The 12,809-nt window shown below is 46.1% G+C and overlaps 1 protein-coding gene across 3 annotated transcripts in view; it reads left to right on the top strand.

The window, feature by feature from the left end:
- Positions 1 to 12,809, top strand: part of cc2d1a (coiled-coil and C2 domain containing 1A) — a 99,128-nt gene that overhangs the window by 72,840 nt on the left and 13,479 nt on the right. For all 3 annotated transcript variants that reach the window (XR_011588549.1, XM_070867303.1, XM_070867302.1), the window contains 2 exons: positions 5,530 to 5,596; positions 7,624 to 7,750. Coding sequence is in view for 2 of the 3 variants with exons in the window: in XM_070867303.1 (XP_070723404.1) it covers positions 5,530 to 5,596; positions 7,624 to 7,750 (194 nt within the window). In the remaining variant the exon portion in view is untranslated. The remainder of the gene's footprint in view (positions 1 to 5,529; positions 5,597 to 7,623; positions 7,751 to 12,809) is intronic.

Below are 12,809 nucleotides of genomic sequence, written 5' to 3'. Positions count from 1 at the left end.
CAAATTGGCTGCCGCGTTTCCCACATTACAACAGTAACTGCACTTCAAAAAGTACTTCATTGGCTGTAATGCCCTTTGAGACATCCGGTGGTTGTGAAAGGCGCTATAAAATGCAAGTCTTTCTTTCTAGCCTTTTTCAACCTCACCAGCAGTTTGCTCACCTGGTTGAGGCTTATTGTAGCTGCCATAGAATCCTAAAACAATACAACACAAGAAGGTATTCAGCCCATCGAGCCTCCGCCGGCTTTTTCCTAGAGCAATCCAGTTAGTCCCATATGCCTGCAATTTGTTCTTCGGGAGCTTGATGCAGACTGAGCTAAGAATTGAGGAGTGGTACATTGTGCGGTCTGGCCTAAAGGGGGAAGCTTTTAAAAGGGACGACTTTTAACTTTATTTTATACTGCAGTATGTAAGTCCTGCTCGTCTACTCCCCCATCCTTGTGTTGCCTCCCCAATCCCCTACATGTAGAATTCAAATTCCTCATCTGCAGACTCCTGTTGCTTTATCCCTTTCTACCTGGGTGTCAGTTTGGCTCACAGTTTGCATATCATCTCCACGTCAGAAGGTCATGGGTTCAAGTCCCACTCCAGAGATTTGGGCATATAAGCCTGTGCCGTACTGAGGGAGTGCTGCACTGTCGGAGGTGCCGTCTTTTGGTGCCCTGGCCAATATTTATGCCTCAATTTATGCCTGAAAAACCGATTATCTGGTCGTGCATCTCATTGCTACTTGTGTGATCTAGTTGTGTGCAAATTGGCTGCTGTGATTCCCTGTGTAGCAACAGCGACTACACTTCAAAATTACGTCATTAGCTATGAAGCCCCTACAATGTCCTAATGAAAGGCACTGTGTAAATGCAAGCTCGTTTGCTTTGCCACCCCCACCTACTTGCATTCTCTTCCCCATCCCCGCTTCCTCCACCCCCCCCTCCCCCCCAATTTTTGGCGGAGCTTTTGGCTGGCTTCATCACCAATCTGGAAAGCTCACCCTAACCCTCCTCACGTTGTCTTTCTCCTCTCCTTCCAACATCGCCACAAAATCAATCTCTCTATCATCACCATCATAGTTCCTCGGAGTCGAGGAAGACTTGCTTCCACTCTAAAAGTGAGTTCTCAGGTGGCTGTACAGTTCAATGCAGCAATTACAGTCTCTGTCACAGGTGGGACAGACAGTGGTTGAAGGAAAGGGTGGGTGGGGAACCTGGTTTGCCGCACGCTCCTTCTGCTGTCTGCACATGGTTTCTGCATGCTCTCGGCAACAAGACTCGGTGCTCAGCGCCCTCCCAGATGCTTTTCCTCCACTTTGGGCGGTCTTGGGCCAGGGATTCCCAGGTGTCGGTGGGGATGTTGCACTTTATCAGGGAGACTTTGAGGGTGTCCTTGAAGCATTTCCTCTGTCCACCTGGGGATCGCTTTCCGTATAGGAGCTCTGAGTCGAGCGCTTGCTTTGGGAGTCTCGTGTAGGGCATGCGGACGATGTTGCCCGCCTAACGGAGCTAATCGAGTGTGGTCAGTGCTACGATGCTGGGGATTTTGGCATGAGCGAGAACACTGACGTTGGTGCGGACTATGACTTTAGCATTCCACTAACATTCGGGGCTGGATTTTCGGCTTGTTGCCCTCTGTTTTCGCCCAGAGGGGCGACAATGGCAGCAGTGAGCTCTTCTGGGCGGGCAGCCAGCTTCCAGCGCCCGGGTCTGGTTTCGCCGGGGTGCGGAGCATTACTGCCCGGAAGAGGCGAGCCGGCGTACAATGGGTATCTGACCTGGGCGTATACAAGTGTTCTACCTCGCCATGTATCTAACCTGACCTGGGCATGGATCTATTCAATGTTATATCTGGCCATATATCCAACCTAAGCTATGCCTGACCCAGGTGTGTATTTAACCTGTGTTATACCTGACCAGTGCACACCTGGAGTACTGCGTACAGTTCTCTATCCTTTGGAGGCAGTTCAGAGAAGGTTCACGAGGTTGATTGCTGAGATGAAGGGGTTGTCTTATAGGTTGGGCCTTTACTCCTTGGAGTTCAGAAGAAAGAGAGGTGATCTTATTGAAACATATATAAGATTCTGAGGGGGCTTGACAGGGTAGATGCAGAGAGGATGTTTTCCCTCATGGGGGGAATCTAGAACTAGGAGGCATACTTTCAGAATAAGGGATCGCCCATTTAAAACGGAGATGAGGAATTTCTTCTCCTGAGGGCCGTGAAACTTTGGAATTCTCTGCCCCAGTGAGCTGTGGAGGCGGGGTCATTGAATATATTTTAGGTGGAGATAGACAGATTTTTGAACTATAAGGGAGTCAAAGTTTATGGAGAGCGGGCAGGAAAGTGGAGTTGAGGCCAAGATCAGATCAGCCATGATCTTATTGAATTGCAGAGCAGGTTCGAGGGGCCAAATGGCCTACTCCTGCTCCTATTTCTTATATTCAACCTATGCTATACCTAACCCGGGTGTGTATTTAACCTGTATTATAGCTGATCCGAGAGTATGATCTGATCTGTGCTATGCAAGCCCCTGTATCTAGCCTTTTCTAATGCCTGGCCTGGGCATGTTTGCGGACACTGGGTGCTCTGTTCTGTAGCACTAACCTCCCTTATCTTAACTTGCACACAATCTATCAAATTAAAGAAAAATGTGTGGTCTTAGCCAGTAGATCATGTTAGACTGTGTAACAAGCATAAAGTCAGATGCTGCTACTGTATAAATTGACACTAATGTGGTAGCTAATCCTTTAAGTGGATTGTATTGCAGCCACCTTAATCACTGATTTGTTTTTTAAATGCTGATTGACACTACTTTTACATACTGGAGTTGTTGGACAATCTTTGTACATTTGTATTTGAATAAAACATTTTTTGTGTAGTTGCATAGCCCACAGCTGATTATTTAAACCATGCCAAAAACTATAAAGTGACTAGTTCTGCTGGAAGGGGTCTCCACTGATGTACAGTCTGTGGGTTTTTCAATCCAGCTGCAGAGGAGGTCTGGGAGAGAGGCAGTGTGGCGTCACTGAGATCTCTTGTCATTTTGCCCGTTTCTCGCTCTCGCTTTTTAATTTCACCCGTTGGAAGACATTAAAGGTTCAAAATGTGTCAGCTGCAGCTCAGTGGGTAGCACACTCGTCTTCGTGTGTGTGTGTACATAGGAGTATAAGATCCCACGGCACTATTTCAAAGAAGAACTGGGGAGTTATAACCCCGGTGTTCTGGGCCAAAATTTGTCCCTCAATCAATATCACAAACAGATTACCCAGTCATTATCACATTGCTGTTTGTGGGAGCTTGCTGTGTGTAAATTGGCTGCTGCGTTTCCAACATTACAACAGTGACTACACTCCAAAAATACTTCATTGGCTGAAAAGCGCTTTGAGACGTCCAGTGGTCGTGAAAGGTGCAATATAAATCCAAATCTTTTTTTCTTTCTTTAAAATACAATGTTTTTTTTTCCATATTACCCCTTCTTCCCTGAAGGTGCAGACTCTTGTTGGGTTCCTTAGGTTCCTGGCACCTCGCCCAACTGGCCATTTAAGATAAAAACAGAAAATGCTGGAAACACTCGGCCGTTCAGGCAGCATCTGTGGAGAGAAACCGAGTTAACGATTCAGGTCAATAACGCATCGTCTGTTTGTGTGTGTGTGTGTGTGTGTGTGTGTGTGTGTGTGATTCATCCTCAGTTTATCTGGTCATTATCACATTGCTATTTGTGGGAGCTTGCTGTCTGCAAATTAGCTGTCATGTTTCCCACATTACAAAAGTGACCACACTCCAAAGGTACTTCATTGATTGTAAAGTACTTTGACACGTGCGGTGGTTGTGAAAGGCGCTATATAAATGTAAGTCTTTCAAACAGACATTGAGTTTTGCATCTTCAGCCACAGAAGGCATCGGAGCTAAGCCTGGTTCTATTCCTGCGTGTGATCTGCACACGGACTTTCTAGCATAGATCACCGGATGGTGATCAGGAGTGGGAATCCTGGTCGGCTCGCAGTAGTAATGTTCCGTCCACTGTCCCACCTGAGATTAGCCAACTCGACACTGACTCGGATTCAAATCTTGCATCGTCTGATCTGTGGCTCAACCAGAGAAAAGCATTCCAAGGAGAAAAGTTGGACATCCCCTAGCTTAGGCCGTGTTCTTGGGACATCTAAAAACAAACTTCTTTTTTCTTCCCTACCAAGAGGATTTGCAAAACCTAGCCACAACCTCTCGATTTATCTCACCCTCCTTTCAACCTGAAAGAAAGCATTTATATAGCGCCTTTATATATCTCAATGTCCCATTGCACTTTGCAACTAATGAAGTGTAGTCACTGTTGTAATGCAGGAAATGCAGCAGCCAATTTCTGCACAGCAAGCTCCCACAAACAGCACTGTGAAGATGACCAGATAATCTGTTTTAGGAATAAATATTGGCCAGGAGACTGCGGGGGGCGGTGGGGGGGGGGGGGGGGGGGAGATAATTCCTGCTCTTATTCGAATAATGCCGTGGACACTCTTTTATGTCCACATGATCTGGTGGACAGGTCCTTGGTTTAACGTCTCACCTGAAATACAGCACCTCTGACAATGCAGCACCCCCTCAGCACTGCACTGGGAGTGTCGGCCTGGGTTTTGTGCTCCAGTCTCTGGAGTGGGTCTTGAACCTTCTGACTCAGAGGCGAGTGTGCTGCCCTCTGAGCCGCAGCAGACACTTGGTGGTGTCCTGCACTGTGTGTTCCCCCTCCCCATTCTTGTGTGCCTGCCGATGGTCAAGCCTTCGAATCATAGAATAGTACAGCTTAGAAGGAGACCATTCGGGCCCATCAAGTGTGTGCCGGCTTTTTCGAAGAGCAATCCAGTTAGTCCCACTCCCCCCGCTCAAGACCTACACTGTGAGCAGCCTGGGACTGGGTGGTGTTAGGTTTCTGAAGTTGCTCAACTTGAAATTGGAAAAGAGCCTTTCGGGGGAAAAATTGAGCTCTGCCTAAACTGTAATCATCTTCCCAACTTGCACTGGTACAAGCTTGTACAGTGGGTCGGATGGTAGCTCCTGATTGATGAGGAAACTGCTTGCCAGATGTTGCTGATTTTTTTTTTTCCCCCATCCTTTCAGTTCCAATCTCTTATATTCCCAACACTTCTTCACTCAGAGGGTGGTGAATCTTTGGAATTCTCTACACCAGAGAGGGCTGTGGAGGCTCAGTCTTCGAGTATATTCAAGACAGAGATCGATAGATTTTTGGATATTAAAGGAATCGAGGGATTATTGGGACAGTGCAGGAAAGTGAAGTTCAGGTAGAAGATCAACCATGATCTTATTGAATAGTGGAGCAGACTCAAAGGGCCTCCTCCTGCTCCTAATTCTTACGTTTCTTCAGTTCTCGTTCTATTGTGTACACTTCTGGTTTCCCCTGTAACATCCTGAGTGATTTCTGATGTTGCAGTTGGTAAGTTGGGTGAGGTCTGAACCGATGACTGCGCAAATATGTCATTATTTACAAATTCTTATTTTTAACCTAACCAAAGTTTTTTTTCTTGTCATTTGCAGCAAGTCAGCCTACGCTCTGCACAGCTTCAACATATTGAAGTTTGACAAAGAGCGAATAGAAAGGAAGGTGAGTGAATTCTGCGAATAATGCATTCAGGGGTCGAAATTCGGTCCCGTTGTTTTTGAGGTGGTATCGCCGCCTGAGTCCTGATTTTACCGTTGGGCGCAGGCTACAACTGCCAAATTGAGTTTTTTTACGCCCAAAGATGAGAGAGCAGCGCTAAAAAGTGGTGGTGCGGGAGCTCAGGAGGCCGACTGATTTTCGCATCGGGAGGCTGCCAGCATGCTAGGTGGGGAGAAAAAAACGAGAAGAAAAAACCTAAAACTTCTCCGACCCACCCCCACACTTCCCCACTGTTACAACTAATGAAAAAATGCAGAAATAAATAAAGAAAACTTAACCTTGCTCTCCAGGCGATTCCACCCAAGTTCGGCTATGTACTCTCCACTTTTTCCAGGCTGTAAGAGCGCCTGCTGGTAAGGCCGACGTGGAAACCAGATATGGTGACAGCAGCACCAAGGGGCGTTGCACACTGGATGACATCATCACATGGGTGGCGTTAAAGGGCACAGTGTTACTTCTTGGTGCCTCTGAATTTCTCCGAGGCGTGGGCGCCTCTTACCACTGATGGTAAGTCTTTGCCGCCTGTTAGTTGCCCCTCTCCGGCGGTAACAGGTGGCATTAGAAATGGAATTTTGACCCCTCAGTGACTTTTTTTTTAAACTGGTGCTGTGATCTCCAAGGTGATTAATTGCTTCCAGTTTTCAAAATTGATGTTAAACTGAGAAGCTCTTTGACTGTTTAAGAAATAAATAAATAAATTCCCATGTCTCTATGCAGAACTGAGTTCTCCCAGAATCCGGGCCAACATTCCCCTCAAATAATGCCAAAAAGAACCAAATTGGTCTAAAACCCGAGAAAGTTAGTCAGCATCTGGCAAGAGAAAGGTTATGTTTTTGATTAAACCCTAAATTGGGATTGGGCCACCGCCATCTTATACATTCACTCCCTCCACCACCGGCGCACCGTAGCTACAGTGTGCATCATCTACAAGATGCACTGCAGCAACTCCCAAACCCGCGACCTCTACAACCTAGAAGGACAAGGGCAGCAGGCGCATGGGAGCACCATCACTCGCAAGTTCCCCTCCAAGTCACAAACCTTCCTGACTTGGAAATATATCGCTGTTCCTTCATCATTGTTGGGTCAAAATCCTGGAACTCCCTCCCCAACAGCACAGTGGGAGCACCTTCACCACACAGATTGCAGTGGTTCAAGAAGGTGGCCTTTCCAGCGATGCCCACATCCCAGGAATGAATATATATAAAAAAAAAAATGAGAACCTGCAGGTGCTGGAATTAAAAAAAGACAACGCTGGGCTTTGCCCAATAACTGACAAGTTGAGCCAACACTCTGGGTGCAGATCCTGCCCAACAGAGCTCAGTGTAGGGGCTGTTGGACAAGGATAGGGTTGGGCTCAGCTGCAATGGTCAAATAGTCTGCTGCTCCTAGGGCCTGGGCTTGCACAAGAAGAATGGTCACTTGCATGAGGTACCTGAAGACTGCCTGGCGTGTGGATGATACTTGAGTGACTGAGGCAGCGCCTTCAGTAAAGGAGTGGAGTAAATTGGTGGGGCAAAGAGGAGGTCATAGAATCATACAACGGTTACAGCACGGAAGGAGTCCATTCAGCCCATCGAGCCCGTGCCGACTCTTAGCTAGTCCCACTTTCTCGCCCTTCCCCGTAGCCCTGCAATTTCCCCCCCCCTCACACTCGAAGTGTATTCACTGTGGTAATGTAGGAACGGCGGCGTCCAATTTGCATAGAACATGGTCCCACAAGCAGCAGTGATTGAGGGATAAATATTGGCCAGGACATGGATAACTCTCCTGCTGTTCAAATAGCGCTGTGGGATTTTTTACACTAATTCTGTTTCTCTCTCTCCACAGATGCTAGTATTCCCAGCATTTTCTGCTTTTATTTCAGATTCCAGCATCCGTCGTATTTTGCTTTTGTGTTAGTTCTTAATAGCAATGTGTTGCGATGAATTCTTCAGCAAAGAACCCATGAAACAAATATGTTACATCCACAGATCCACATGTATAAACAGGAGCGCAAGCCTCCTCCAAAGGAGCTTCTGGATCAGCACCGGGACACTGCACAGCGGATCCAGTGGCAGAAATTACAGCTGGAGCGTGGAGACCCTGGGGTTCTGAAAGGTGACGCACCAGATTCCACTGAAAGGGTTAAATAGGCTTTTTATTTTTTTTTAAATATATTGTTCCTTTCAACTGAAGAACATGGTTATTCATCATCATAGGCAGTCCCTTGGAATTGAGGAAGACTTGCTTCCACTCTAAAAATGAGTCCTCAGGTGGCTGAACAGTCCAATACGAGGACCACAGTCCCTGTCACAGGTGGGGCAGATAGTCATTGAGGGAAGGGGTGGGTGAGACTGGTTTGCCGCACACTCTTTCCGCTGCCTGCGCTTGGTTTCTGCATGCTCTCGGCGACGAGACTCGAGGTGCTCAGTGCCCTCCCGGATGCTCTTCCTCCACTTAGGGCAGTCTTTGGCCAGGGACTCCCAGGTGTCGGTGGGGATGTTGCACTTTATTGGGGAGGCTTTGAGGGTGTCCTTGTAACGTTTCTTCTGCCCATCTTTGGTTCATTTGCCATGAAGGAGTTCCGAGTAGAGCACTTGCTTTGGGAGTCTCGTGTCTGGCATGCGGACAATGTATTGTTAATACGACTACAGGTGGGGGGGAGGGAGGGGGCAGTTGGTGAATCTCCACGGGAGGGTGGGGGGGGGGGGGGGGTAAAGAACAGGGCGAAGTTATACAAAATAGCTGTACAAAGATGGGTGGGAAAGCAAGTTGTGTGGAGGACAAAAAGAATCTTCAAAGGGATACAGGCAGGGTAAGTGAGTGGGCAAACATTTGGCAGATGGAGTATAATATGGGAAACTGTGAGGTTATCTACCTTGGTTGGAAAAATGAAAAAGCAAATTATTATTTAAATGGGGAAAGATTACACGGCTGTGGTACAGAGGGATCTGCGGGTCCTTGTACATGAAACACAAAACGTTAGCATGCAGGTACAAGTAATTGGGAAGGCAAATGTTATGTTGGCCTTTATTGCAAGGGAGATGCAGTATAAAAGTAGGAAAGTCTTGCTACAACTGTGCAGGGCATTGGTGAGACCACACCTGAAGTACTGCGTACAGTTTTGGTCTCCTTATTTAAGGAGGGATATGCTGGAGGCAGTTCAGAGAAGGTTCACAAGGTTGATTCCTGAGATTAAGGGGTTGTCTTACAAAAAAAGGTTAGAACATATGCACATAAGAAATAGGAGGAGGAGGAGTAGGCCACCTGGCCCCTTGAGCCTGCTCCGCCATTTAATACAATCCATGGCTGATCTGATCATGGACTCGGCTCCACTTCCCTGCACACTCCCCATAATCCTATATTCCCTTATCGCTCAAAAATCTGTTTATCTCCACCTTAAATATATTCAATGACCCAGCTTCAACAGCTCTCTGGGGCAGAGAATTCCATAGATTCAGGACCCTCTGAGAAGAAATTCCTCCTCATCTCAGTTTTATATGGGCGGCCCCTTATTCTGAGACTATGTCCCCCAGTTTTAGTTTCCCCTAGGAGTGGAAATATCCTCTCAGCATCCACCTTGTTGAGTCCCCTCATTATCTTATGTTTTGATAAGATCACCTCTTATTATTCTGAACCCCAATGTGTATAGACCCGACCGACTCAACCTATCTTCATAAGTCAACCCGCTCATCTCCGGAATCAACCTAGTGAACCTTCTCTGAACTGCCTCCAAGCAAGTATATCCTTTCTTAAATACGGGTACCAAAACTGTACACAGTACTCCAGGTCTCACCAATATCCTGTACAGTTGTAGCAGGACTGCTCTGTTTTTATACTCTATTCCCCCTTGCAATAAAGGCCAACATTCCATTTGCCTTCCTGATTACTTTCTGTACCTGCATATTCACTTTTGAGCAGGTTGGGCCTATGCTCATTGGAGTTTAGAAGAATGAGAGATGATATTGAAACATAAGATTCTGAGGGGACTTGACATCGGGGTGGGTGGGGGTGGGGGGGGGGTAGTGGAGGGAATCTAGAACTAGAGGGCATAGTTTCAGAATAAGGGGTTGCCCATTTAAAACGGAAATTAGAAGGAATTTCTTCTGAGGGTTATGAAGGAATTTCTCTACCTCATAGCTGTGGAGGATAGGTCATTAAATATATTAAAAGTGGAGATAGACAGATTTTAAGGGAGTCAAGGGTTCTGGGGAGCAGGCAGGGAAGTGGAGTTGAGGCCAAGATCAGATCAGCCATGATCTTATTGAATGGCAGAGCAGGCTCGAGGGGCCGAATGGCCTACTCCTGATCCTATTTCTTATGCTCTTAAAATGGGCCCATGTTAAATATCTGTTTGCAACTTCCTTTCACCGTGTCTGTCATCTCCTCTGTACCATCTTTGTGCTTTCCGTTTAAAGTATTTCAACAGATTGTGCTCCACAGATACCCGCTCTTTCATCTCGAGGCCCCATCTGCCCCCTCAGGTAGAAGTAAAAGATTCCACAGCACTATGTTGAAGAAGAGCAAGGGAGTTATCCCCGGTGTCCTGGCCAACATAAGAAAAACAGATTATCTGATCATTATCACATTACTGTTTGTGGGGGCTTGCTGAGTGCAAAGTTGCTGTCCCGTTTCCTACATTACAACAGTGATCACACTTCAAAAGTATTTGTTGGCTGCAAAGTGCTTTGGAAAGTCCTGAGGCTGTGAAAGTTGCAAGACCTCTTTCTTATATACTTGGGATTGGGCCCTGCTGCCTAACGAACGGATGGAGCATTGCCCAGGGTCAGTTGAATCACTGGCTCTCTGTCGGGTGAACAGATACTCAGATGGGTGGGTCTCATTTGGACAACAAAGCTTGGCAATATTTTATACCTCTTGGTTTTCAGTCAGAGCAAGGGGCAGTACTGTGACCAGACAGTCCTCCTCTTACACTCTCCTTTAGCTACTCTCAGTGGTTAAAAAGAAAGTACATTTATATAGTGCCTTTCACGACCACCAGACGTCTCAAATTGCTTTGGAGTGTAGTCACTGCTGTAATGTGGGAAACGCGGCAGCCAATTTGCGCACAGCAAACTCCCACAAACAGCAATGTGATAATGACCAGATGCTCTCTCTCTGTGTGATGTTGATTGAGGAATAAATATTGGCCAGGACACCGGGGATAACTCTCCTCCTCCTCTCCGAAAAAGTGCCGTGGGATATTTTACGTCCACCTGAGGGGGCAGAGGGGGCCTCAGTTTAATGTCTCATCTAAAAGACGGCACCTCCAACAGTGCGGCACTCCCTTCGCACTGCACTGGAGTGTAACCCTAGATTTTTTTTTAATGTACTCAAGTCCCTGGAGTGGGACTTGAACCCACTGACTTGGCAAGTGTGTTACCCACTGAGCCACAGCTGTACTATCACTGTGTAAGGCATTAGCTTAACACTGATTATTGCCTCTGAATCTTTGTGCTTATGAATCAACTCAATACACTGAGGGTAGCAGCAGAATAGTATTTCATTATGTGCCGGTTGATATGCTGTGGTGTTGCTCACGAGCTGAGGGGGTCAGTGCTTTAGCTTCCCATGTTGGGCTGTCCATTTAAAGTCATTTCTCGGGTATTGGCGTCAAGAGGTCGTAGGGTCAGTCCCTGTTTCATTTTTCTTCATTGAGGGAAGGGTGCAGATTTTTAAATATTTGTTGCACTTTGAAGTATGTTCCAAACATTTACATAAATAGAGACGACCTCTGACCAAGCTTTGCGCCAGTTGTCTCAATCAATGTTCCCCTTTAATAAATTTTTTTTTTTTAAATTTGGGTGTGCAGGCCCTTTAACACTGGAACATGCGGTCCCAGGCTGTGCAGGACCAACAGATAGCGGCCCAACTGCACAGCTTAAAGGGAATGTTGATCCTAATATCTCCTTATGTGGCTTGCTGTCAAATTGTGTCTGAAAGCACTGCTGGGAAGCAACCTGGGTTGTTAAAGGGGCTCTAACAACAATTGTACATCCCTGTCTGGCGTAAAAATAAAATGGGAAGGTGGCTCAACCGTGGCTAACAAGGGAAATTAGGGATAGTGTTAAATCCAAGGAAGAGGCATATAAATTGGCCAGAAAAAGCAGCAAACCTGAGGACTGGGAGAAATTTAGAATTCAGCAGAGGAGGACAAGGGGTTTAATTAGGAGGGGGAAAATAGAGTATGAGAGGAAGCTTGCAGGGAACATAAAAACTGACTGCAAAAGCTTCTATAGATATGTGAAGAGAAAAAGATTAGTGAAGACAAATGTAGGTCCCTTGCAGTCAGAATCAGGTGAATTTATAATGGGGAACAAAGAAATGGCAGACCAATTGAACAAATACTTTGGTTCTGTCTTCACTAAGGAAGACACAAATAACCACCTGGAAATACTAGGGGACTGAGGGTCTAGTGAGAAGGAGGAACTGAAGGAAATCCTTATTAGTCAGGAAATTGTGTTGGGGAAATTGATGGGATTGAAGGCTGATAAATCCCCAGGGCCTGATAGTCTGCATCCCGGAGTACTTAAGGAAGTGGCCCTAAAAATAGTGGATGCATTGGTGATCATTTTCCAACATTCTAAAGACTGGCTCAGTTCCTATGGATTGAAGGGTAGCTAATGTAACCCCACTTTTTTTTTTTAAAAAAGGAGGGAGAGAGAAAACAGGGAATTATAGATCAGTTAGCCTGACATCGGTAGTGGGGAAAATGTTGGATTCAATTATTAAAGATATAATAGCAGCGCATTTGGAAAGCAGTGACAGGATAGGTCCAAGTAGGCATGGATTTATGAAAGAGAAATCATGCTTGACAAATCTTCTAGAATTTTTTGAGGATGTAACTGGTAGAGTGGACAAGGGAGAACCAGTGGATGTGGTATATTTGGACTTTCAAAAGGCTTTTGACAAGGTCCCACACAAGAGATTAGTGTGCAAAATTAAAGCATATGGTATTGGGGATAATGTATTGACTTGGATAGAGAACTGGTTGGCAGACAGGAAGCAAAGAATATGAATAAACGGGTCCTTTTCAGAATGGCAGGCAGTGATTAGTGGGGTACCGCAAGGTTCAGTGCTGGGACCCCAGCTATTTACAATATACATTAATGATTTAGACGAAGGAATTGAATGTAATATCTCCAAGTTTGCAGATGATACTAAAATGGGTGGCAGT

The sequence above is a fragment of the Pristiophorus japonicus genome, chromosome 24, assembly GCF_044704955.1.
Source record: "Pristiophorus japonicus isolate sPriJap1 chromosome 24, sPriJap1.hap1, whole genome shotgun sequence".
NCBI classification, from domain to species: domain Eukaryota; kingdom Metazoa; phylum Chordata; class Chondrichthyes; family Pristiophoridae; genus Pristiophorus; species Pristiophorus japonicus.
The sequence above is the reverse complement of the archived record's forward strand: the minus strand, read 5'-3'. Positions and strand labels throughout refer to the sequence as shown.